Genomic DNA, 27,413 nt, shown 5'->3' on the forward strand with positions numbered 1-27,413 from the left:
CAGAAACTTTTTCATTTCTTCCTTGATCTCATTCTTGACCCATTCATGGTTTAATAGTATGTGATTCAATCTCCATGAGTTTGAGTGTTTTTGAGTGTTTTCCTTGAGGTGGGTTTCTAGTTTCAGTCCGGAGAAAATGTGGTTGGAGAAAATGCTTGATGACTTCAACTTTTTTGAATTTGTTGAGCTTTGTTTTGTGTTGTATCATGTGATTTATCTTTGAAAATGTTCCATGTGCATTTGAAAACAATGTGTATTTTGGTATTTTGGGATGAAGGACTCTCCCTATATATCGTTAAGTCTATTTGATCTAGGGCGTTGTTCAATGCTCCAATATCCTTGTTGATATTTTGTTTGGAAGATCTATCCATTGTTGACAATAGGGTGACAGTGGGGTGATAAAATCCCATAGTATAAGTGTATTACTGTCTATATCTTTCTTGAAGTCCTCCGAGATTTTGTCCATATATTTTGGTGCTCCCATGTTGGGTGCATATATATTTATAATGTTGATGTCTTCTTGATGGATTCTTCCCTTGAGTATTGAGTATCTTTCTGGGTCTCTTTTTATGGCCATTTTCCTGAAGTCTGTTTTGTCTGATATGATTATTGCTACCCTGGCTTTTCTGCCCTGTCTATTCACCTGGAAATATTTTTTTTCCAACCCTTCACTTACAGTCTGTGTAAGTCTGTTGTTCTGAGATGGGTCTCTTGTAGGCAGCATATGTGTGGGTCATGATTTCTTATCCATTCAGCTACTCTATGTCTTTTGATTGGAAAATTGACAGCAATTACATTTAAGGTTATTGTTGATAGGTGTCATTCTACTTCCTTCAAACCTGTGATCCTCTGTCTCTCATTCTTATTCTTCCTGTTCTTAAAGCAATCCCTTTAGCATCTCTTGCAGTGTTGGTTTGGTGCAGATGTATTCTTTGAGCCTTCTTTTGTCTGGGAAACTCCTTATTTCACCTAACATGTTAACTGAGGGCCTTCCTGGGTAGAGTAATCTTGGTTGCAGGCCTTTGATTTTCATAACTTGGAATATTTCTTGCCATTCTCTTTTTGTGTGGAGTGTTTCCACTGAGAAGTCAGCTGCTAACCTTTTGGGGTCTCCCTGGTATGTTACTTTCTGTTCATCTCTTGCTGCTTTTAAGATTCCCTGTCTTTCTTTGAATTTGCCACCTAAATTATGATGTGTCTTGGAGTGTGCCTCTTTTGGTTCCTCTCGATTCCTGGATTTTTGTGACGTTTTTCTCTCATCAAATTAGGGACATTTTCCATCATTAGTTTTTTTATTTATTTTTTCCTTTTTTCCTTTTTTTGATATATTTATTTATTATGCTATTACAGTTGTCCCATTTCCCCCCCTTCACTCAACTCCATCCTACCCATCCCCTCCCTCCCACATTCCCCCCCTATAGTTCATGTCCATGGGTCATACTTATAAGTTCTTTGGCTTCTACATTTCCTACACTATTCTTACCCTCCCCCTGTCTATTTTCCACCTATCATTTATGCTATTTATTCTCTGTGCCTTTCCCCCCCTCTTTCCCCCTTCCAATCCCCTATTGATAACCCTCCATGTGCTCTCCATTTCTGTGCTTCTGTTTCTGTTCTATTGTTTGCTTAGTTTTCTTTTGTTTTGGTTTTCGGTGTGGTTGTTAATAACTGTGAGTTGCTGTCATTTTTACTATTCATATTTTTTATCTTCTTTTTCTTAGATAAATCCCCGTAACATTTCATATAATAAGGGCTTGGTGATGATGAACTCCTTTAACTTGACCTTATCTGAGAAGCACTCTATCTGCCCTTTCATTCTAAATGATAGCTTTGCTGGATACAGTAACCTTGGATGTAGGCCCTTGCCTTTCATGACTTGGAATACTTCTTGCCAGCCCCTTCTTGCCTGTAAGGTCTCTTTGGAGAAATCAGCTGACAGTCTTATGGGAAGTCCTTTGTAGGTAACTGTCTCCTTTTCTCTTGCTGCTTCTAAGATTCTCTCCTTCTGCTTAATCCTGGGTAATGTAATTATGATGTGCCTTGGTGTGTTCCTCTTTGGGTCCAGATTCTTTGGGACTCTCTGGGCTTCCTGGACTTCCTGGAAGTCTATTTCCTTTGCCAGACTGGGGAAGTTCTCCTTCATTATTTGTTCAAATAAGTTTTCAATTTTTTGCTCTTCCTCTTCTCCTTCTGGCACCCCTATAATTCAGATATTGGAATGTTTAAAGTTGTCCCAGAGGTTCCTAAGCTTCTCTTCATTTTTTCTGTTTTTTTTTTTTAATTCTTGTTTCTTCACTCTGTTCCGGTAGACTTTTTATTTCTTCCTTTTGTTCCATATCATTGATTTGAGTCCTGGTTTCCTTCCTGTCACTGTTGGTTTCTGAATATTTTGCTTTATCTCACTTTGGGTATCCTTCATTTGTTCTTTCATTTCGTGTCCAAGCTCAATCAGTTCTGTGAGCATTTTGATTAGCAGGGTTTAAATTTACCATCAGATAGGTTGGCTATATCCTCCTCACTTAGCTCCCTTTCCGAGGGTTTGCACTGTTCTTTCATTTGGGCCCTATTTCTTTGTCTCAGCACACTTGTTAAGTTGTAAGGGGGTGGGGCCTTAGGTATTCACCAGGGCAGGGCAACCTTCCTTGCTGGGTGCTGTCTGTGGGGAAGGGGCTAGAGAGGGAACAATGCAACTCACCTGCTCGGCTCTAGCCCCACTTTTCAACAAACCTTCATGTGAGATTGGGAGTTTCTCCCACCACGGCAACCCTTGCCACAGTCCACAGTGAACTTTGAGTCTCAGTTTCCCATTCAGCCAGCCCAACCCACATCATGGTCTACTGCCTCACCGCATGTTCTCTCAGCCAGCCCTGCCTGTGCGGTCCACTACCTTGCCACAGGTTCTTTCCATTTGACTGTTTCTTTAATTCTTTGGTTGTCGAGGTTCCATGCAGTTTGATTTTCTGGCACTTCTGGTTGTTTATTGATTTTAGATTGGTTGTTATCCTCCTTTTGGTTGTGCGAGTAAGCAAAGGGTTTTTACCTATGCCTCCATCTTGGCCAGAACTGCCTTTGATGACACCTTTATTTTTTAAAAACATTTTTTGCTGCATGTGGAATTCATGCTGGCAGTTGATTTTTTTCCAGCACATTGGAAAAACCTTTCTACTGGTTCTGGCTTCTACTGTCATGTGGAGAAGGCGACTGTCAATCTAACTACTAGACATTTTCAGAATGATGTTTTTCTTTGCTTTTTAAAAATTAATAATCTTTTCATTTTGAAAAGATTTTCATAATTTTAGATTCACATGTGGTTGTAGAAAAAATACAAAAAGAGATCCTGTGTACCAATGTCTGGCTGCTTTTAACATGATCTCTTTGGCTTTATTTTTCTTCAGTATCACAATACTATGGTCAGTGTGGATTTCTTTTTATTTACGCTACTTGGAATCCATGGGGTTTTGAAATCCTAAATCTGTTCTGGAAATTTTAAAGCTATTATCTAATCACATAATGCCCTACACATTCACTCTTTTCCTCCTAGAAGTCCAACTAAAGGAATGTCAGACCTTCTCACATGACCTTCTCTTTCTTAAGTTGTGTCTAAGTTGCTGTTAAACTCTTCCATTTAATTTTTAATTTTGGTTATCACATTTTTCAGTTCTGAAAGTTTTACTTGCAGTTCTTTGTTCTGATCTGTTAAATCATTTTTTAGAGTTCTCTCTTTCAAGCTTTTGTTTTTCAATTTCTCCTAACATAGTAATTAAATATAGTTGTTTTATATTTTGTGCCCAATAATTCCAACCCATCAAAGCTTTGTGCCTTTGCCTGCTGTTTCTACTGGTTCTTACTCATTCTATCTTATTTTTGTACTTAATTATTCTTGACTGTATGCTGGTTATTATATTTGACTATTACTTAGAAGTAATTAGAGACCTTTGATGATGGTACTGTCTCAAGAGAGGACTTTTCTTTGCTTTTGCCAGATGCCTGAGGGGACCACTCATGCAGGACAACCTTAATCTAAGTGCAAGAACTGAGGTAATCTAGACCACAGAGGGGATGCAAGCCCAGGTAGCAAAAAAGCACAATGGCTTATTTACTTACAATTCATCTTTACCCTATGTGTTACCCTTTAAGAACTTCCCTTAAATTTGGGGCTTCTTTATCAGATTCTCTACCTTGGGTGAGTCTTAGTTTTGACATATTTCCCTGGTACTTGGAGGTCCCCCAAAACACATCGATTTAACAGTTGCTTACTTAATAACTGAAAATATTTTCAGAGCAAATGGGGCTTTGTGTGCTGAGGTTAACCTTTCAGGATATGTGACTTATTATAGATTTTTAGACTGGTAATTTCTTGCTGACTTGTTTATTATTTTTTACTGGTTTCAGTATCTTTGTTTTTACTACTTTTTTCAGCTTTTTTAGTAGCCCTCACTGGAAGGTTGACCTGAGTTTGGAAACTTGCCACTACTACAATGTCTGAAGCCTTTTCAATCTTTTTGAGGGCTGCATAAACTTTACTTAACCAATCTCATATTGAAAAGGCTGTTTCCAATCTGTTGCTCTTTGAATCAGTGCTAGAATGAATAACCTTCCATGTATTTCATTTCACATGAATATAGACATTATATTTCTTTCATTTTTATATCCCAATCTTCTGGATGTTGCCCAGCATGTAATAAGTGTTCAAAAATACTTGTTGAATGGAAGCAGGAGAAAATGACAATTTTGTGTAATCTAACCTCATATTTCTTTTCTGTCTTTTCTTATAATGAAAAAAATTTTTGATTTTATTTATTTACTTCTAGAGAGACGGGAAGGGAGGGAGAAAGAGAAGGAAAAAAACATCAACGTGTGGTTGCCTCTTGTGCACCCCCTACCAAGGACCTGGCCCACAACACAGGCATGTGCCTCGAATGGGAATCGAACTGGCAACCCTTTGATTTGCAGGCCTGCACTCAATCCACTGAGGTACACCAGCCAGGCTTTTGTGTCTTTGATAACATTTACGAACTGACTTTCTCCTGTTCATCAAACAATATGGGATCTGATAGCCAAGTATATTGTGATTTAATCTGATACCATTTTGAGTGTGCTTCTGTGTATTTTTGTGTCCTCTTCCTTCATTGCTCACAAAAGAAGGGAAGAGAAACACCATAGGTAACTTCAGATCAGACTCAAGAGCACTAAAGGAAATAGACTGATTTCTTAATTTATCTAGCCCTGTCTTCTTTTGGGGAACACAAAATCATGGCTGTAAGACAGAATAAAGTTGAAACAGATGGAAGGACAGATGGATAAACATGAACAGAGCTTTTCCAAGTGAATGGTAACCAGAAAAGATCAGGCTCCTGACACTGCTTGTGAGTGTCTGTCTCTCCTTCTAACCTACCTCCCCATTAATGTGTCAGGAGAAACTACCAGCCTCCTGGAAGGAATTGCAACTCAGAGCAACTGCCTTTCAGGATGCATGTGACATGGGGGAAGTGAGAAATCTCAAAGAATCCAAGTTAATTTTTCTCTTTGATGTTCCAATACTGATCTTTTTTTTCCTGTCACATTTGATGTTTCTGAATCTTATACCAGTTCTGCATATACAAAGCATAAAGCAGAGAAAGGCTCGGGAATGTTATGGTTTGTTCAATAAGCAGAACCTACAATCTGAATCTGGGCCCAAAAGTTATCCTTTTAGGTTTGAATTTCTCACTGTCAAAAATGATCAAGAAAACCAGATCATCTGTTTATATTGCTTAAATAACTAGAGTACTGATTTTTCACAAATGCACCTTTTTCTGATCTTGGTTCCAAATACAATTCCAGGTGATATCAAAAGGGGCTGGAACATTATCTATAAAAAAAAAAATATTCGCTTCTTAAGTCCAAAAGGAAAAAAAAAAAAAAAGAGGAAGAGAATAAAGAGAGAAAGGGTGCGGTCAATTTAATTGAGTCAGCATTCTCTGCCCTAAGGAGTAAAAGTACCCTATTGACAAGCATTAGTGACACAGGGCAGTTGGTTCTTTGGGGAAGTAACAAGAGGCTGGATTTGCTTTATTCTCTCCCTATGCCAGCAGTGAGGACTTTTTTAAAAAATTGTTTTTCTTCATTCATTTTTGACCAAGAGTCAATTCAGGAAAATTTGCAAGCTAGATTTTTTTCTTATTCAAAATGACAACAGTTTTACTGAATTCTGTGAAAAAGATAGCTCTTCCTTCAAAGTTGAGATGACAAGATAACAGGTACTGTTTTTACCACTAACAGTTTAATATGTGGACACATTCAAGAAGTAGGAACAAGGTGGGAGGTGCTTATTAGTGTTTCAGGAAAGTTTTTTATCTAGGTTCTACATCATCATTTAAATGACCCTGAATTTCCTAGAGAAAAGAATTCTCTGAGTTAATTTCCTATATTGCCTACATGAAATCACAGGACACCTCTGAACGTAGGTATCCTTTGTTCCTTAACAGTAGTTTGAAATTTTGTCCAGCTGCAAGATGAATTTCAAGCTGTGAAACTGTAATACAATACAATCTACCCTTGAGTACTTTGAAGCTGTCAGTCTCTGAATGACTTACCAGTGCATGAACCCACAGAGCCAGCCCTGTGTTTTGTGAACCACATGCTACCCACCCATACCATAACCTCTGACACCTGCTGACAAATCACTCAAACAACTTTCTGTAAAAACAAAACAAAGCCTCTGGAGGTTACTGCATTTAAAAAGTCATCTTAAGAAAATTCTTTCTACAATGTAGGAGTTCCATAGAAGGAAAAATACCATTTCATTTCCCAGTAACTTTTCTTTGACGAGTATCCAACTGATACTTATCAAATACCCATAATAATCAATAAAGTACTCTGTGCTCCTCCTTAAGAGAATGAAGTCAAATACCCACCCTGGCATGGCAATCATTTCCAAGAAGTGTTTGCAGAAGAATGGGAAGCTGCTTTTCTAGATGAAGCTTAAGACAGAGTTGGGTCAGCTCTTCCCGGTCCAGAAAGCCTGTCCCTGTGGTGTCACAGCTTCTGTAGACTTCCCTGAGTTGTGAAACATAGTGATTCTCTTCTTCTTCGTCCATCCCATAGCAGGCTGAACATGCCAGGGGAAAACCAAAAACAATGGTACACTATTATTATCATACCTCACACATTCTCCCATTGTTAGGATACCAGACAGTGTGGCCCAGGCACAGCATAGAAGCTGGGTGTGTAAACAAAGGACACTGAGAGCCCTCTCAGGTTTAAGTGGGCCTAGGAGGAATCTGCTCCACCTTTGTAGAAGAGGCATAAAACATCTTATTACTAAGAGCCAGCGTACCTTCACAACAACCAGGAATATTTGTTCTGCAAAAACAAAACAAAACAATAACAAAAAAAAAAACCCTGAATAATTAGGAAAAAAGATAAATATGAAGAGAATTAAAATTGTCTAAAATTTCATCACCTAGAAAATCATTAATGAGCCCTGGATGGCGTAGCTCAGTGGATTGAGTGCTGGCTTATGAGCCAAAGGGACACCAGTTTGATTCCCAGTCAGGGCACATGCATGGGTTGTGAGCTGGGTTCCAAGTTGGGGGTGTGTGAGACACAACCACACATCAAAGTTTCTCTTCCTCTTTTTCTCCCTCCCTTCCCCTCTCTCTTAGAATAAATAAAATCTTTACAAAAATTATTGATATTTTGGCAAATATACATTCTAATTTTTTTAATTTTTTAAAATTTTAAAATTTTTTATTGTTATTTAATTACAGTTGTGTGCCTTTTCTCCCCATCCCTCCACCCCACCCCAGCCAAACCCCCCTACCTCCCCCACCTCCACCCTCCCCCTTGATTTGGTCCATGTGTCCTTTATAGTAGTTCCTGTAATCCCCTCTCCTCACTGTCCCCTCCCCACTTCCCCCTGCCCATTGTTAGACTGTTCTTAACTTCAATGTCCCTGGTTATATTTTGTTTCCTTTTTTCTTCTATTTATTATGTTCCAGTTAAAGGTGAGATCATATGGTATTTGTCCCTCACCGTCTGGCTTATTTCACTAATTTTTTCTATACATATACAAGTATGTTTTTTTCTTACAAATATAAGAAAAATGGAAAATCCAATAAAAATACAGGATTTTAATAAATAAATCATAACAGAAGAAAAACATATGGTTAATAACCATCAAAAATATTCAAAATGAAACAGAGACACTGTATCTGTCAAATTATCAAGAATAAAAACTTTTACTGCTGAGGCTCACAGAGAAGGGTAATCTCAAAAATTCCTGGAGGAAGTGACAATTAATAAATTTTAAAAAAAATTTTATTTATTTTTAGAGAGGGGAAAGGGAAGGAGAAAGAGAGGGAGAGAAACATCAATGTGTGGTTGCCATTCATGTGTCTCCTACTTGCCTGCAACCCAGGCATGTGCTCACTGGGAATTGAACCAGCGAATGTTTGGTTCACACCCTGTGCTCAATCCACTAAGCTACACCAGCCAAGGCAACCATAAATGTTTAGGGAGGGTATTTTTTCTATATATCAAGAAATTTAAAAAATATATTAATTATCTGACCTAGGTATTTCACATAAAAGAATTTCATAATTCCTACAAGAATAGTTTGCTAAATGATAGTGTATTTATATGGCAGAATAAGAAGTAGCTTTAAAAATCACATTTCTAAAGAATATTTAATAGCATAGGAATTATAGTTCATGAAATATCAGGCAGGATAATTTGTTTATAATAATAGCTAATATACTTAGCTGTCACTATACATATAATAATTTATTTAACAGTTCTATCAAAAAAAAGCCTCTGCAACTTTCTGAGAATAATACATGATTCAAAAAGAGAAAAGAGGACTTCTTACCAAGATGAAGGGGTAGAGAGATACATTGTGCCTCCTTGCGCAACCAAAAGAAGGGAAACAACAAATTAAAAAAAAAAAAAAAAAAGCCAGAACTGACAGAAAACCGAACTGTATGGAACTCCGAAAACCAAGGAGTTAAAGAAGAAAATTTCATCCAGACCAGTAGGAGTGGCATAGATGAGCAGTCGTGGGGAGAGGACCCTCAGCAAGGCAGTTGCTGGAGGACTGGGCCAGGCAAGGTGGCACCTGGTGGAGCAGGTGGTCCCACATTCACATACGGATAAACCAAAAGGAACAACCCGGGAGCCAGACAGACTGCACAGCCCAGGGTTCCAGTGTGGTAAAATAAAGACTCAAATCCTATGACTGAAAAAATCCGTAGGGGTTTTGGCAGTTGGAGAAACTCCCAGCTTCACAGGAGAGTTCAGTGGAGAGACCCACAGGGTCCTAGAATGTACACAAGCCACCAGCCTTGGGAATAAGCACCAGGAGGGCCCAGTTTGCTCATGGGTACTGAAGGAAGTGACGGAAAGCCGACCAAGAGCTAAGCAAGCTGCATTATTCCCTTTGAACCCCCATGCCACTTACAGAGCTACAACACAGTGACGTGGGTTGCCCCACCATGGCAAATACCTAAGGCTCTGCCCTTTACTATGTAACAGGTGCACCAAGACAAAAAAATATGGGCCAAATGAAAGAACAGATCAAAACTCCAGAAAAAATACAACAAAGTGACAAAGAGACAGCTAACCTATCAGGTGCAGAGTTCAAAACACTGATAATCAGGATGCTCACAGAAATGGTCGAGTACGGTCACAAAACTGAGGAAAAAGTGAAGGCTTTTAAAAGTGAAATAAAGGAAAATGTACAGGGAACCAACAGTGAAGGGAAGGAAACCAGGACTCAAATCAATGGTTTGGAGCACAAGGAAGAAATAAACATTCAACCAGAACAGAATGAAGAAATAAGAATTCCAAAAAAGGAGAAGAGGTTTGGGAACCTTCAAGACAACTTGAAACATTCCAACATCTGAACCATAGGGGTGCCAGAAGGAGAAGTGGAAGAACAAGAAATGGAAGAGCAAGAAATTGAAAACTTATTTGAACAAATAATAAAGGAGAAGTTCCCCAATCTGGCAAAGGAAATACACTTTCAGGAACTCGGAGAGTACCAAAGAAGTTGGGCCCAAAGTACACACCAAGGCACATCATAATTACATAATTACATAATTACATAATTACCCAAGATCAAAGATAAGGAGAAAATCTTAAAAGCAGCAAGAGGAAAGGAGACAGTTACCTACAAAAGAATAAGACTATACTATCAACTGATTTCTCAGAAGAAACCTTGCAGGCAAGAAGGGGCTGGAAAGAAGTATTCCAAGTCATGAAAGGCAAGGACCTACATCCAAGATTACACTTTGCAGCAAAGCTCTCATTTAGAATGGAAGGGCATATAACATGCCCTTCCAGATAAGGTCAACTTAAAGGTGTTCATCATCACCAAGCCCTCATTATATGAAATGTTAAAGGGGTTTATCTAAGAAAAAGACAATCAAAACTACGAACAGTAAAATGACAACAAACTCAAAACTATCAACAACCAAACCTAGACAACAAAAACAAAAAGGAACTAAGCAAACAACTACAACAGGAACAGAATCACAGAAATGGAGAATGCATGGAAGGTTATCAGCGAAGTAGTGGAGGGGGAGAGAGGGGGAAAAGGTACAGGGAGTAAGTAGCATAAATGGTTGGTAGAAAATAGATAGGGGGAGGTTAAGAACAGTATAGGAAATGTAGAAGCAAAAAAACTTATATGTAGGACCCGTGGGTATAAACAAATGGTGGGGGTAGGGAGAAGGCGGGTGGGAGGGGGAATTCAGGGCAGAGGGTAATAAAGGGAGGAAAGTGGGACAAATGTAATAGCATAAATAATAAAATATATTTTTAAAAAAGAGAAAAGAAAAAATACACCAAAATAGTATAACTTTGTGCTATTTTATATATTTTTATATATCTTAAAACTTATTATAACAATGAAAACACAATATAACCAGAAAAATATTGTGAAAACATCAACAACATTAAGCTCCTAAAGACATTATGATGAACCATACAAAATTGCCATTATTTGACCATGTTGAACAACAAAAATGGTAACTGGATATAGTTGAACATATTATATGGACACAGGACCTATGGACAATTCTGAAAATAGGAAATATGATAAGTAAACAAACATGAAAAATCAAGCAAGCTCATTAATAATCAAATAAAGTACGAACATGAAACAATGAAGCAACATCTCTTCTTAGTAAGGTTTAGTACATATTCTTTGAATAACAATTATAAAGATGTAATTTAATGTGGTCTATGGTGCTTACTCACCATTGTCCCCAAGGGGCGGGGAGTTGTGCATCAGTACAAAAACTGTATGGGGTTTTAAAATCTGTTCACATCAATCACCAAATGGAAAATGTGCATGATTCTCATCTTACTCAGGAAAATAATAGATGAAATAAAAAAGGTAACATTGAGTAGAATTTTCATACTGATATTTCACTGCAATCTCAGAAAGTGAAATGCCTCACCGGACTCTTAAACTTCTGCTATTAGTTGCAAAAAAGCCAGTATCCACCCCACGAATGAACAAATCAGTTCATGGCCTCAGATTTCATGTAAGAGTAAAATGGCAATAAATCTGTTCAGCATCTGCATGGACCTGCACTATTTGCTCATCAAATTATTCATTTGTTTCTTAGACAGGAACATGGAAGTTTAAAAAGGGAAAATAATTTAGCTGTGCACCTGTGCCACTCTCCCAGACTGTTTTGAGGAGGTAACTGTTTTGAGGAGGTAACTGCATCAAGAATATAGACAAAAAAAAAAAAAAAAAAAAAAAGCAACTAGAAAATAAACTAAGTAATAGCTGTAAATCATCATTGGTCCAATTTATTATGTGAAGTTATTTCCTCTCTTAACTGGAGCTCCACCACTTTTCTAGACAAGAATCATCTTTAGTGAGCTGCATAAAACTACTTATACATGCAAATGCTAATTTTTGATACACCAGAAAAAAACTGACAGGAGGAAGGTTTTTTTTAAATAATTAAAATTTTTTTCAATTACAGGTGATATACAATATTACATTAGTTTAAGGTATACAACCCAGTGGTTAGACATTTATATAACTAACAAAATGATCACCCCAAATCAATCTAGTACCCATTTGACACCAATACATAGGTATTACAATGTTGTTGACTATATTCTCTATGCTGTACTTTACATCCCCATGACTATTCTGTAACTACCAATTTACACTTTTTAATTCCTTCACCTTTTCCACTCATCCCCCCAAACCCCCTCCCATCTGGCAAATGTCAAAGTGTTCTCTATATCTATGAATCTGTTTCTGGTCTGCTTGTTCAATTTTTGTGTCTGTTTGTTTTTTAGATTCCACATATAAGTGAAATCATATGGCATTTGTCTTTCTCTGTCTTGACTTATTCACTCAGCTTACTACCCTCTAAGACCAGCCATATTGTTACAGATGGCAAGATTTCATTCTTTTTTTAATGGTTGAGTTGTATTTTATTGTATACATGTACCATTTCTTCTTCATCTGTGCATTCATTGATGGACACATAGGTTGCTTCCATATCTTGGCTATAGTAAATAATGCTATAATGAACATATGGATGCATATATCTTTTCAATTTAGTATCTGGATTTCTTTCAGATAAATACACAGACATGGAATTGCTGAGTTCTCCATCGTCTTGTTATACCTTTTGTTTTCAAGTCTATTTTTTCTGGTATAAGAATTGCTACCTCAGTTTTTGTTGTTCCATTTTCATGAAATATCTTTTTCCATCCCTTTATTTTCAGTGTGTGTTTTTCCATCTGAAGTGAGTCTCTTGGAGACAGCACAAATAAGGGTTTTGTTATCCATTCAGCCATCGTATAACCATATATCTTTTAGTGGCGGCATTTAATCCCTTTGCATTTAAAGTATTGTTGACAGATGTGTATTTATTTTGATTTTATTATTCATATTTTTTACTTTTTTCTTTTTCTTAACACAGACACTTTAGCATTTCTTGTAACAGTGGTTAGGTGGTATGAACTTCTTTCTCTTTTTCTTGTCTAAGAAGCTCTTTATATGTCCTTTGGTTCTAAATGATAGCATTACTGGGTAAAGTAATCTTGGTCATAGGTCCTTGCTTTTTATTACTGTGAGTATTTTGTGCTTATCCCTTCTGGTCTGCAAAATTTCTGTACACAAATCAGGGGACAATCTTATGGGAGCTCCCTTGCAGGAAACTAACTACTTTCTCTTGCTGCTTTTAAGACTGTCTCTTTATTTAGTCTTTGGCATTTTAATTATGACATATCTTGGTGTGGGTCTCTTTGGGTTCATGTTATTTGGAACTTGCTGCATTACCTGGACTTTATGTCTACTTCCTCACCAGGTTAAGGAAGCTTTCTGTCTTTATTTTTTCAACTATATTCTCAATTATTTGCTCTCATTTCTTTCCTTCCAAGAACCCCATGATGTGAATGTTCGTACACTTGAAGTTGTCCCAGAGGCTCCTTAAACTGGCCTCATATTTTTGGATTCCTTTTTTTTTTCTTTCCTGATTGGATGTTTTCTGCTTCCTTATCTTGCAAATTGATGATTTGATCCTCTGCTACATTTACTCTACTGTTTATTTTAAGTATTTTTCATTTCAGTTATTGTATTCTTCACTTCTGACTTGTTCTTTATGGTTCCTATATCTCTGTTAAAGTTTTCACTGAGTTCACCAACTCTTCCCCTAAGTTTACTAAGCATCCTTACAACCAGTGTCTTTTTTTAATCCTCACCTGAGCATATGTTTTTAGTTAGTTTTAGAGAGAGAAGAAGGGAGTGAGATTGATGTGAGAGAAACATTGACTGGTTACCTCCTGAATGCACCCTTACTGGGGATCAAACCTGCAACCTTTTGGTGAATGGGACGCTGCTCAATTAACTGAGTCACCGAGCCAGGGCATAAACAGTGTTTTGAACACTGGATCTGGTAGAATGCTTTTCTCTGTTATATATTTTTTCTGGAGTTCTGTTCTTTTATTTCGCTTGGTGCGTTTCTTTGTCTCCTTATTTTGACTGCCTCCCTATGTTTGTGTTTATGTATTATGTACAGCTGCTATGTCTCCCAGTCTTGGTATGTAGCCTTATATAGTAGGTGAGGTACTCCAGGAACACCCCTTTGTGGGCTCCGAGTACCCTCCTGTTGTAGCTGAACCTTGATTGTTGGCACTTCAGTAGGAGGGATTTACACCCAGAATAATCAGATGCAAGTACTGGCCATGACCACAACAGAGATGCTGTGCAGAAGCTAACTCCTCAGAGCAGGACTTGCTTCAGCAGGGCTCGGGTACCTGATGAGACGGCCCCTTGAGTGTGTCATTCAAAGAGCTGGTTGGTTGATGCTCCAGTGTGGTCTGAACCTGTCCATCAGATGTGCTGGCTCTGAGGTGTCTCAAGTGGTGCAGTCCCTGATTGGTCACCACCTGTGCCCTGCCTAAGGCCATCTGGCATGAGGTACAGAGCACCAAATGGCTGATACTTTTGCTGGGCCTAGAGGTACCCACAAGAGGCTAAAGCTTCAAATAAAGGCTGGCTGCTGCTAGTGCTGGGCTTGGGACTGCTTATCAAGAAGTATGGGGTACACTGAGGCCAGATGCTACTTATTTGTGGGGTTTGTGAAACTTCCAGAGATTTTAGGAAAGTCCACATCATGAGCCTTCAAGATAGGTTGTTTATATGTAAAAGCCACTGGAAATGGCTTGGGTGAGACCACAAGTTGGGTGGGACCAGGTCTCTGAGAATCACTAGGGTGGAGCAAACAGTGGTAGCCAAGTTGATGGAGACTGAGTTATGGCATCTCCCTGTAGAAGATGGACTCAGCAAAGGAACAACAGCCTTTGCAAGCACTTTTGTGGGGGAGAAAGATGCCCCTCCAACCCTTGTCCCAGAGCCAGAAAACTCACTTCCTCTCCTTATGTCCCTGATAACTTTCAAGCTGCTATCTCAGTGCTGGAGCTCAGAGCTTGTGAGTTCAGGTAAGTCCATGGGTGGGCCCTTTAAGAGGTATGCCTGGGACTCCTATAGCTCTCTAATCTCACTCAGCTGCAATACCCACTGATTTCACAGCCAGAGCATATAGCAACTTCTGTTTTGTGCACTGCAATGCTGGGCTGGGTTAGGGGCGCTGATGTCAGGCTGGGACCCTTTGCTTTTTTTTTTTTTTACTGCTGTTCAATTACAGTTGTCCCGATTCCATGCCCCCCCTCCCCCCACTGCTCTGGTCCTGCCCCTCCACCCTCCCCCACTCCCACAGTCAATCCCCACAACATTGTCCTTGTCCTGAAGTCCCTTATACATGCTCCTTGATGGCCCTTCCCCTTCTTTCCCCTGTTATCCTCTGCTCCCTTCCCCTCTGGCCACTGCCAGTTTATTCTTTATTTCTATGTCTCTGATTCTATTTTCCTCATTTTCTGTTTTGTTGATTAGGTCCCACTTATACATAATATCATAGGGTATTTGTCTTTCATTTCTTATATCACTTAGCATAGTACTATCCAGTTCCATCCATGCAGAAAGACTGAAATTCCGACAGTCTTTCTGCTGCATAGTATTCCATTGTGTAAATGTACCACAGTTTTTTGATCTACTTATTTATTGATGGGCACTTAGGCTATTTCCACAACTTGGCTATTGTTATCAATGCTGCTATGAACATTGGGGTGCATAGGTCCTTTTGAATTGGTATTTCCAGACTCTTAGGGTATCATCCCAGAGGTGGAATCAGTGGATCAAAAGGCAGTTCCATTTTTAGTTTTTTCAGTAAATTAGGTGCTGTGTTCCACAAAGGCCACACTCCCACCAGCAGTGCACTAGTGTTTTCTTTTGTCCACAATCTCACCAGCAGTTGTTGCTTGATTTGTTAATGATGTCCACTCTGACTGGTTTCAACTTGCATCTCTCTGATGACTAGTGATGCTGAAAATTCTTTCATGTCTGTGTGCCCCCTGTATATCCTCCTTGGAGAAGTGTCTGTTTAGGTCATTTGCCTATTTTTTAATTGGATTGTTTTCCTAGTGTGGACTCATGTGAGTTCGTTATATATTTTGGAGATCAAACCCTTGTTCAAGGTATCATTTGCAAATATATTTTCCCATGTGGTTGGTTTCCTTTTAATTTTGCTGATGTTTCCTTTGGCTGTGCAGAAGCTTTTGATTTTGATGAAGTCCCATTTGTTTATTCTGTCCTTTATATCCCTTGACCTAAGGGTTGTATTGGTGAAAATATTGCTTCATGGGATATATGAAATTTTCCTGCCTATGTTCTCTTCTAGGACTTTAATGGTATCACAATTCATATTTAAGTCTTTTATCCATATTTTTTCTCTTTTTAAAATATATTTCATTGATTATGCTACTACATGGTCCCATCCCCCCCCCTTGATTGCCCTCCGTCTTGCACACTGCCTCCCACCCCGCCTCCCCACACCATTAGTTCATGTCCACGGGTCCTACATATAAGTTTTTTGGCTTCTACATTTCCTATACTGTTCTTTTTTTTAATTTTAATTTTTTATTGTTATTCAATTACAGTTGTGTGCCTTTTCTCCCCATCCCTCCACCCCAGCCCGGCTGAACTCCCCTCCCTCCCCCACCTCCACCCACCCCCTCCTATACTGTTCTTAACCTCCCCCTATTTTCTACCAAACATTTATGCTACTTATTCCGTGTATCTTTTCCCCCTTTCTCCCCCTCCACTCCTCCGCTGATAACCCTCCACATGTTCTCCATTTCTGTGATTCTGTTCCTGTTGTAGTTGTTTGCTTAGTTCCTTTTTGTTTTTGTTTTCTTTTTAGGTTTGGTTGTTGATAGTTGTGAGTTTGTTGTCATTTTACTGTTCATAGTTTTGATCCCTTTAACATTTCATATAATGAGGGCTTGGTGATGATGAATGCCTTTAAGTTGACCTTATCTGGGAAGGCACTTTATCTGCCCTCCCATTCTAAATGATAGCTTTGCTGCATAGGGTAATCTTGGATGTAGGTCCTTGCCTTTCATGACTTGGAATACTTCTTTCCAGCCCCTCTGGCCTGTAAGATTTCTTTTGAGAAATCAGCTGATAGTATAGTCTTATTCCTTTGTAGGTAACTGTCTCTTTTCCTCTTGCTGCTTTTAAGATTTTCTCCTTATCTTTGATCTTGGGTAATGTAATTATGATGTGCCTTGGTGTGTGCTTCCTAAGGTTCAACTTCTTTGGGACTCTCTGACTTCCTGGACTTCCTGGAAGTGTATTTCCTTTGCCAGACTGGGGAAGTTCTCGTTCATTATTTGTTCAAATAAGTTTTCCATTTCTTGCTCTTCTTCTTCTCCTTCTGGCACCCTTATGGTTCAGATGTTGGAATGTTTCAAGTTGTCCTGAATGTTCCTAAGCCTCTTCTCATTTTTTGGAATTCTTGTTTCTTCATTCTGTTCTGGTTGAATGTTTATTTCTTCTTTGTGCTCCAAACCATTGATTTGAGTCCTGGTTTCCTTCCCTTCACTGTTGGTTCCCTGTATATTTTTCTTTATTGTACTCCGTGTAGCCTTATTTTTTCCTCTATTTTGTGACCATACTCGACCATTTCTGTGAGCATCGTGAGTACCAGTGTTTTGAATCCTACATCTGATAGATTGGCTATCTCTTTGTTGCATAATTCTATTTTTGGAGTTTTGAACTGTTCTTTCATTTGGGCCATATTTCTTTGTCTGGGCACACCTGTTAAATTTTTTTTTTTTTTAATATATTTATTGATTATGCTATTACAGTTGTCCCATTTCCCCCCCCACTCCACTCCATCCTGCCCACCCCCCTCCCTCCCACATTCCCCCCCCATAGTTCATGTCCATGGGTCATACTTATAAGTTCTTTGGCTTCTACATTTCCTACACTATTTTTACCCTCCCCCTGTCTATTTTCCACCTATCATCTATGCTACTTATTCTCTCTACCTTTACCCCCCTCTCCCCCTCCCACTCCCTTATTGACAACCCTCATGTTCTAGTTGTTTGCCTAGTTTGCTCTCGTTTTTGTTTTATGTGTGGTCGTTAATAACTGTGAGTTTGGTGTCATTTTTACTGTTCCTATTTTTGATCTTTTTCTTAGGTAACTCCCTTTAACATTTCATATAATAAGGGCTTGGTGATGATGAGCCTCTTCAACTTGACCTTATCTGAGAAGCACTTTATCCTCCCTTCCATTCTAAATGATAGCTTTGCTGGATATAGTAATCTTGGACGTAGGTCCTTGCGTTTAATCTTGGGTAATGTAATTATGATGTGTCTTGTTGTGTTCCTCCTTGGGTCCAGCTTCTTTGGGACTCTCTGAGCTTCCTGGACTTCCCAGAAGTCTATTTCCTTTGCCAGATCGGGGAAGTTCTCCATTATTTGTTCAAATAAGTTTTCAATTTTTTGTTCTTCCTCTTCTCCTTCTGGCACCCCTATAATTCGGATGTTGGAACGTTTCAAGGTGTCCTGGAGGTTCCTAAGCCTCTCCTCATTTTTCCAAGTTCTTGTTTCTTCATTCTTTTCTGGTTGAATGTTTGTTTCTTCCTTCTGGTCCATACCATTGATTTGAGTCCCAGTTTCCTTCTCATCACTATTGGTTCCCTGTACATTTTCCTTTGTTTCTGTTAGCATAGGCTTCATTTTTTCATCTGTTTTTCGAATAGATTCAACCAAGTCTGTGAGCATATTGATAACCAGTGCTTTGAACTGTGCATCCGATAGGTTGGCTATCTCTTCGTCGCTTAGTTGTATTTTTTCTGGAGCTTTGAAGTGTTCTGTCATTTGGGCCATTTTTTTTGTTTGTTTGTCTTGGCGCGTCTGTTACTTTAAGGGGCGGAGCCTTAGGTGTTCACCGGGGCGGGGTAATGCTGGTCGCTGCGCTGTGATGCTGTACGTGGGGGCGGGGCCAAGAGGGAGCAATGGCGCCCGCTTCACTCTCCTCCGGATTTCAGTCTTTCACTCCGCTACCCACAATCAAACTGGGCCCCTCTGGTGCTGGTTCCCGAGTAAGTGGGCCTGTGCACACTCTAGGCCCCTGTGGGTCTCCCCAACAACCTCTCCTGTGAGGCTGGGAGTCTCTCCTGCCGCCCCAACCCCCAGGGGCGCTTTCAATCAGAGGTTTGAGGCTTTATTTCCCCGAGCTGGAGCCCTGGGTTGCGCAGCGGTCTGCTTCTCTGCCCGCCGTTCGTCCGGTTTATCTGTGGGCGAATGTGGTGCCGCAATGTGCTATCCGCCACTCTGCCTGCCCCACTCTCCGCCACTCTGAGTCCGGCCCTCTGGGTTTATCTGTGCAAATGTGGGGCCGCAGGGTCTGCTAGTGCTCGGACTGCCTGCGCCATTTGTCCCACACTCCGCCAGTCTCAGTCCCGCCACAGCCACGCGAGTCCTCTCCACCCCAGTGCCGTCTCCGCCCCTCCTACCAGTCTGGATGAATGATTATTTTCTGTTTCCTTGGTGTTGGTCCCCCTTGCTGTTCGATTCTCTGTCAGTTCTGGTTGTGCGAGGAGGCGCAGTGTGTCTACCTACGCCGCCATCTTGGTTCTAGGTCACACCTGTTAAATTTTAATGGGCAGAATCTTAGGTATTTGCCATGGCGGGGCAACCCACATAGCTACATTGTGGCGCTGTCTGTGGGAGAGAGGTAAGAGAAGAAACACTGTGGCTTGCTCCATTCTTGGCCAGCTTTCTGTCACTTCCTCCACTACCCACAAGCAAATTGGGCCCTTCAGGTGCTTATTCCTGGGTGGGTGGGTTTATGTACATTTTAGGACCCTGTGGGTCTCTCCAACGAACTGTCCTGTGATGCTGGGAATTTTTCCTGCTGCCACAACCCCCACAGGTTTTTAGTCAGAGGTTTTTCGGCTGTCTTTTTCAGTGCTGGAATCCTGGGTTGTGTGGTCTGTCTCATTCCCCAGTTGTTCCTCCTGGTTTATCTGCACACAAATGTGGGACCTCCTGGTCTGCCCACCACCACCTCATGTGCTCTGTACCCCCACCACCACCTTTTTGTGAGTCCTCTCCACCGGGCTATCTATGCCTCCCCTGCCAGTGTATGAATGTTTCTTCTTTAACTCCTTGGTTTTGGGACTTCCTTGCAGTTCAATTTTCTGGCAGTTCTGGTTATTTTTTGTTTTTAAATTTGTTATCTTTCTTTTGGTTGTACTAGAAGGCAAAGTATATCTACCTATCCCTCCACCTTGGAAGGAAGTCAAACTTTTGAACTTCTGTACATCAAAGAAAACAATCAATAGAGTGAAAAGGCAACTTACATATGAATGGGAAAAAATAACTGCAAATTGTATATCTGATAAGTGGTTAATAACCAGAGTATATGAAGAACTCCTACAACTCAACAGCAAAAAGCAAGTAACCTGATATAAAAACCGGCAAAATCCTGAATAAACATTTCTCCAAAGAGGACATGCAAGTGGCCAACAAGCTTATGAAAACATACTCATTAGCTCTAATCATCAGAGAAACGCAAATCAAAACCATAATGAGATATCTATTAGGATGGCTACTATAAAATGAAATGAAAAAACAGAAAAAAAGTGTTTGTGAGGTTGTGAAGAAATTGGGAGCTTCATATGCTGTTGGTGGGAATATAAACTGGTGCAAGTACTGTGGAAAACAGTATGGAGGGTCCTCAGTAAAAAAAAACTAAAAATCACACTTTGGGGTATTAATCAAAAAAAATTGAAAGGCTGATCTGAAAGAGATATTTGAACTGCTATGTTCATTTCAGCATCATTCACAATAACCAAAAGGTAGAGGCAGCACAAATGTCAATTGACTAATGAATGGATAAAGAAAATGAGATATATACATACATTGGAATGTTATTCTGTCTTTAAAAGGAAGGAAATCTTGTCAAATGCTACATAACAGATGAACCTTGAGGACATTATGTTAAGTGAAATAAGCTAGTCACAAAAGAATACATACTGTATGATTTCACTTATAGGCAGTATTCAGAGTGGTCAAAATCATGGTGACAGAAAGTAGAATGGTGGTTGCCAGGGACTGGAGGTGGGGAAAATGGGAGAAACTGTTCAGTGAGTATAGAGTTTCAGTTTTGCAAAATGAAAAAGCTGTAGTCATCTGTTGTACAACAATGTCCATATAGTGAACACTACGGAGCTGTACATTTAAAAATAGTTAAGAAGGCAAATTTTATACTATGTGTTTTTCCCACAATTAAAATTTTTTTAATAAAAAGTCTTTTAAAAGAAAAGCAAAGCTGAAAATTTGATGGGTTGCTTTCTGAAATTTCTTGGTTCTATTTTACACCCATTTAATCTGGATTTTCCTTTACTTAAAAAAAAAAAAAAATCAATCCCAAAGCTCCAGGCATCCTCTCTGAATAAGGGAAGGAAATCAGTTGAAGAGGAGTGGAATTACTGGAATACAAGATTTTTCCAAGCAGACAGATGGCAAAGTCCACTGTGTGGGACAAGAGCAAACACACCTACATCAAGTATATCATCATGAAATTTCACAACAAATAAAGAAGTTATAAAAGTGTCCAAATAGAAAGGAGTAGTCCCACACTCACAGTGCCAGTTCTAGGAGCTGGAGCAGCACAGCATGTACTCTCAACAGCAAGACTGAAGGTTAAGAGGACTGCCTCTGTTATCCTCGGGGAAGATATGAAAATTGAGGGATTCACGAAGATGAAGGAAGGCACGGGACCTAGGACCTGGGTCACATGCAAGCATTGAAGACTGTTCTAGGCAACGTTGATGTAAGAAACAACCAAACTTATAGAAAATTTTTATAGGAGTTTATTCGAGCCAAATTGAGGATATTGGCCAGGAACCAAGACTTCAAAGATCCAGAAAATTAGTTTTGCAGCTTTCTTTTATGCATTTGATTGAAGAAGGAAGATAAAGAAGTTTACATGAAGGTAGGAGGAAGCGATGCTAGAATTACAGGGTAGTTAAGATTATGTGCTCTCTTAGCAGGATGACAGCTGTGGGGGGTGGGCAGAGGTTGGGTGGAGGAATTGAGCAAAAAGGAAAAAAGACTCATGGACATGGACAACAGTGGCGTGATTGTGGGAGTGGGGAAGGGAGTATAAGGGGACTAAATAGTAATGGAAAAAATACAATAAAATTTTTTTTAATAAGATTAAAGATTATGTGCTCTCTTCAGGGATCTCAGAGGGGGCATTTCAAAGATGTGTTAACCTAGATCTATAGAAACAATGGACAGGGCTTGCTTAAGGCAATGATAAGCCTTTTAATAAAGAAGTTGTATGCCTGGGCATGACTACACACTAGAACTGCCTAGTTAGGAATTTATGATCAGATCACCCTGTGAGGTTACTTTCCATAGAACAACCCCCCCGCCCTTGTTTTTTGTCCACAGAAGACAGCCCTAAGCAGGGCCAGAGGGCAACCCACATGAAGCCGAAAACTGGGGAACCAAAAGATCCTGTGTTCGCGTGACCCTCTGGAAAACAACAAGGCTAGGTCTCTGACAGAACTGATGGGAGGATTTGGGAAAAAAAAATAAGCACATTAAAAAGTAAATAAATAAAAACTAAGAAAACATTAACCTCTATAAAGCCAAACTTGGCACAAGAATGGAAATGTAATCATGTCCACACAGCATGCCAGTGTGGCAGTCGGGCAGCGCCAACCTCCACTGGGGTGATAGGCAAGCCTCAAGGTGGAGGAGGTAGAGGCTCCATTTGAGGTGACAGCTTTGAGCTGTGGCAAGGGGAGAAGATTCAGGGTGTGGGACCTGCAGACAGGGACATTTCAGGAGAGACTTAGGTACCTCAGTATACTCAGCCCCACTTATGGCCCAAAGCAGTATTTTACAAGCCTCCATAAGAAAGATCTAAAAAGGAATCATTTAAAAATAAGTCTACCACTCCATTTTTGCTATGCATTCTCCCTCCATTTCAACCTCTCCAACCCTCTTGCTTTCCACACTCTGAGAATTGGTCATTCTACCCTACTGATATTGAAGTCCTGGGTCAGGTACTGGGGTTACCTAAGTACATTTTTTTTCCTGTTTTTATATTGTTTATGCTATTACAGTTGTTCCAATTTTCCCCCCTTTGTCCCCCTCCCCCCAGCAACTCCCCTCCTGACAGTTCTGCCCACATCATTGTTTATGTCCATCAGTGATTTATATATGTTCTTTGTCTAATCCCCTCCCCTCTTAGAGCTATCAGTCTGTTGCTTGTTTCTGTGCCTCTGATTCTATTTTGCTCATTAGTTGATTTTGTTCCCTAGATTCCAAATATAAGTGAGGTCATATGGTATTTGTCTTTCATTGTCTGGCTTATTTCACTTCACATAAGAGTCTCCAGTTCCATCCATGCTGTCACAAAAGGTAAGAATTCCTTCTCTTTCACTGTTGCGTAGTACTCCATTATGTGAATGTACCATCCATTCATCTACTAATGAGAACTTGGGCAGTTCCAAATCTTGGCTACTGTAAATAATGCTACTATGAATATAGCGGTGCATATATTCTTTTGAACTGGTGTTTTGGGATTCTTTGAATATATTCCGAGGAGTGGAATCACTGGGTCAAAGGCAGTTCCAATTTTAATTTTTTTAGGAAACTCCATACTGTTTTCTGCAGTGGTTGCACCAGTCTGCCTTCCCACCAACAGTGCACCAGGGTTCCCTTTTCTCTACATCTCCACCAGCACATGTTGTTTGTTGATTTATTAATGATAGACACTTTGGCAGGTGTGAGGTGGTATCTAATTTGTGGTTTTAATTTGCATCTCTTTGATGGCTACTGATGTTGAGCATTTTTCATATGTCTATGGGCCACCTGGATGTCTACCTTGGAGAAGTGTCTATTCAGGTCCTTTGCTCTGGTGTTGATACATATGAATTCTTTATATACTTTGGAGATTAAACCCTTCCCCAATGTATCATTGGGAAATATGTTCTCCCATACAGTGGGTTCCTTTTGCATTTTCTCATGGTTTCTTTAGCCATACAGAAGCTTTTTAAAATTTGATATAGTCCCATTTGTTTATATTTTTCTTTATTTCACTAGTGCTAGGAGATATATCAGCAAAAATATTACTATGTGAGATATCTGAAAATTTCCTGCCTATGTCTTACACTAGGATTTTTATGGTATCACAACTTATATATGTCTTATCCATTTTGAGTTTATTCTGGTGTGTGGTGCAAGTTGGTGGTCTAGTTTCATTTTTTTGCATGTACCAGTCCACTTCTCCCAACATCATTTATTGAAGAGTGTACCAGTCCACTTCTCCCAACATCATTTATTGAAGAGACTATCTTTACTCCATTGTATGCTCATTACCCATTTGTCAAATATGAATTGACCATAGAGGCATGGGTTCATTTCTGGGCTCTCTATTCTGTTCCATTGATCTATGTGTCTGTACTAATGCCAGTGCTAGATTGTTTTGATTACAGTGGCCTTGTAGTATAGTTCGATATCAGGTACTGTGATCCCTTCTACTTTGCTCTTCTTTCTTAAGATTGCTGATTCTATTAGGGGTCTTTTTTGGTTCCATATAAATTTTTGGAATATTTGTTCTAGATCTGTGAAATATGCCATTGGTATTTTAATAGGAATTGCATTGAATCTGTAGATTGCTTCGGGTAGTATGGATATTTTAATGATATTAATTCTTCAAATCTATGGATATGGTATATGCTTCCATTTATTTGTATCTTCATCAATTTCCTTCTTCAGTGTTCTATAGTTTTCCAAATACAGGTCTTTTACTTCCTTGGTTAAATTTATTCCTAGTTACTACATTTATTTGTTGCCACAGTAAATAGGATTGTTTTCTTAGTTTCTCTTTCTGATAGTTCATTGTTGGTATATAGATATGCCACTGATTTCTGAGTATTGATTTTGTATACTGCTATTTTGCCAAATTCATTTATTAAGCCTACTAGTTTTTTTGGTGGACCCTTTAGTGTTTTCTATGCACAATATCCTGTCATCTGTGAATAATGACAGTTTTACTTACTCTTTTCCAGTTTGATACCTTTTGTTCCTTCTTGTCTGATCCCTGTGGCTAGGACTTCCAGTACTAAGTTGAATAAGAGTGGTAAAAGCAGACATCCTTGTCTCTTTCCTGATCTTAGAGGAAACACTTTCAGTTTTTGCATGCTGGGTATAATGTTGATTATAAGTTTTTTGTATATGGCCTTTATTATGTTGAGTTATGATCCCTGAAACCCTACACTGCTGAGATTTTTTAAATCATAAATGGGTGCTGGATTTCATCAAAAGCTTTTTCTGCATCCATTGATATGATCATGTGACTTTTGTCTTTTCTTTTGTTTATGTGATATATTAGTTTATTGATTTGCAAATATTGCACTAACCTTGTGTTCCCAGAATAAATCCCACTTGATCATTGTGGGGAACCGTTCCAAGTGTGGGAAATGTGGCTCAGCCCCCACTCAGAAAGCCAGAGGGGAGAGAGGTTGGCGGGCAGAACCCACGTCCATGGATAGGTTCTCCAGTGGGAAATCAGGCCTGCATTGTATCTTGACTGCTATGAGACTTGCTCTTGCAAGCACCCTGAGGCAGCAAATGTTTACTGAGTATCTTTATCTTCCCAAAATCTGGGCTAGACCTTCCAGGTATGGAGCAGAGCCGTTTTCGACCATTTCTCCTTTTATATTGCAAATATTCTTCTTTGATGTATTCAGTGACATCCTCTCCTTTGTTGTCTGTAAAAGATAACCACCCAAAACAAACCTATGCATAATAAATGAGGACCTTCTTTGATGTAAGGGGCCTAGAAAAACAATGAAAGCCTGTCAAGGCAAGAGTGGGGACATTCTCCTCTTGAGAGAGTGGCTGAGGCACTCAGAGGCGCTCTCCTCTTTAGAGAGTGGCCGTGCCGTCCCTTTTCCTCCACAGGATTTCTGTAGTCCGTGTGTATTTGTATATTGCAGCCACAACAGCAGATTCTGTAGGCCAGATCTGTATCAGATCATGATGTATGATTTTTTTAATGTATTGCTGGATCCAGTTTGCTAATATTTTGTTGAGGATTTTAACATCATTGTTCATCAGGGACACTGGCCTATCGTTTTCTTTGTTTTGTCTTTACCTAGTTTTGGAATTAAGACAATACTGGCCTCATAAAAACAGCTTTGAAGCCTTCCTTATTCTTCAAATTTTTGGAATGGTTTGAGAAGGATAGGTGTTAGTTCTTCTTTGAATGATTGGTGAAATTAGCCTGTGAAGCCATTGGTCCAGGACTTTTGTTTGCTGGGAGTATCTTGATTACTGCTTCAATTTCATTAGGTGTTATTGGTCTATTCAAGTGTTCTGCTTCTTCCTGATTTAGTCTTGGGAGATTGTATGATTCTAGATATTTATCCATTTTCCCCAGATTGTCCAATTTCTAGGCATGTAGTTGTTCATGGTATTTTCTTATAATTTGTTGTATTTATGTGGTATCTACTGTTATTTCTCCTTTTTTGGTTCTGATTTTATTAACTTGGGTTCTCTCTTTTTTTCTTGATGAGTCTGGTTAAAGGTTCATCTATTTTGTTTATCATTTCAAAGAATCAGCTCCTGGATTCATTGGTATTTGGCATTTTTTAAGTCTCTATGCCATTTATTTCTTCCCTGATCTTGATTATTTCCTTCTCTATACTCCCTTTGGGCTTCATTTGTTGTTGTTGTTCTAGTTCTTTTAAGTGTAAGGTTAGATTGTCTGAGATCCTTCTGTGGTCAGCCTGTATCACTATGAACTTCACTCTCAGGACTGTTTTTGCTGTGTCCCATAAGTTTTGGGTTGTTGTGTGTTCATTTTTGTTTGTTTCCAGGTACATTTTGATTTCTTCCTTGATTTCATTGATGACCCATTTATTATTTAACAACATGCTATTTAGTCTCCATCTGTCTGAATGATTTTGAGCCTTTTTTTTTTTTTAACTGAGGTTGATTTCTAGTTCCATGCCATTGTGATCCAAGAAAATGCTTGATATGATTTTGATTTTCTTGAATTTGTTAAGACTTCTCTCGTGTCTTACCATGTGGTCTATCTTTGGAATGACCCATGTGCACTTGAATAGAATGTGTATTCTGATGATATGGTATTGAAAGACACCTTGAGTTGAGATACTGGTGACACACAGAGGTAAACTCTGGGCAGTCCAAACTGTGAAATATCAATTGAAATATGAACATGTGTCACCACACAAAACAAGAGTAAATGGCAAGAAGGGGATCAATGTGGCCTTCCCAGATCAGGTCACTGTCCTGTAATTACAATGGTAAGTACGCTAAAGGACTGTTTTCATTTAGTTTTCTTCCTCTGAGAGAAGAAGCTAAACCTTATGGAGTGTATGTGTATATGCATGCACTTTTGCTCTTGCTTTATAATGTTCTGAAAAGGCCTCACTCCTTCAGAGCTGTTAACCGCCAAAAGAAGCAGGTCTTATTATCCCAGATTTGACTAT

The 27,413-nt window shown here is 39.3% G+C and overlaps 1 protein-coding gene across 7 annotated transcripts in view; it reads right to left on the bottom strand.

Moving 5' to 3' along the window:
- The window catches only part of NINL (ninein like), a 178,741-nt gene that overhangs the window by 123,720 nt on the left and 27,608 nt on the right, over window positions 1–27,413 (bottom strand). For all 7 annotated transcript variants that reach the window (XM_024577013.3, XM_053926534.1, XM_045184917.2 and 4 more), the window contains exon 2: window positions 6,897–7,090. In XM_024577013.3, the coding sequence (XP_024432781.2) occupies window positions 6,897–7,079 (183 nt within the window). In that variant the 5' untranslated portion in view covers window positions 7,080–7,090. The remainder of the gene's footprint in view (window positions 1–6,896; window positions 7,091–27,413) is intronic.

Source organism: Desmodus rotundus, chromosome 6, assembly GCF_022682495.2.
Source record: "Desmodus rotundus isolate HL8 chromosome 6, HLdesRot8A.1, whole genome shotgun sequence".
Classification (NCBI taxonomy): Eukaryota; Metazoa; Chordata; class Mammalia; order Chiroptera; family Phyllostomidae; genus Desmodus; species Desmodus rotundus.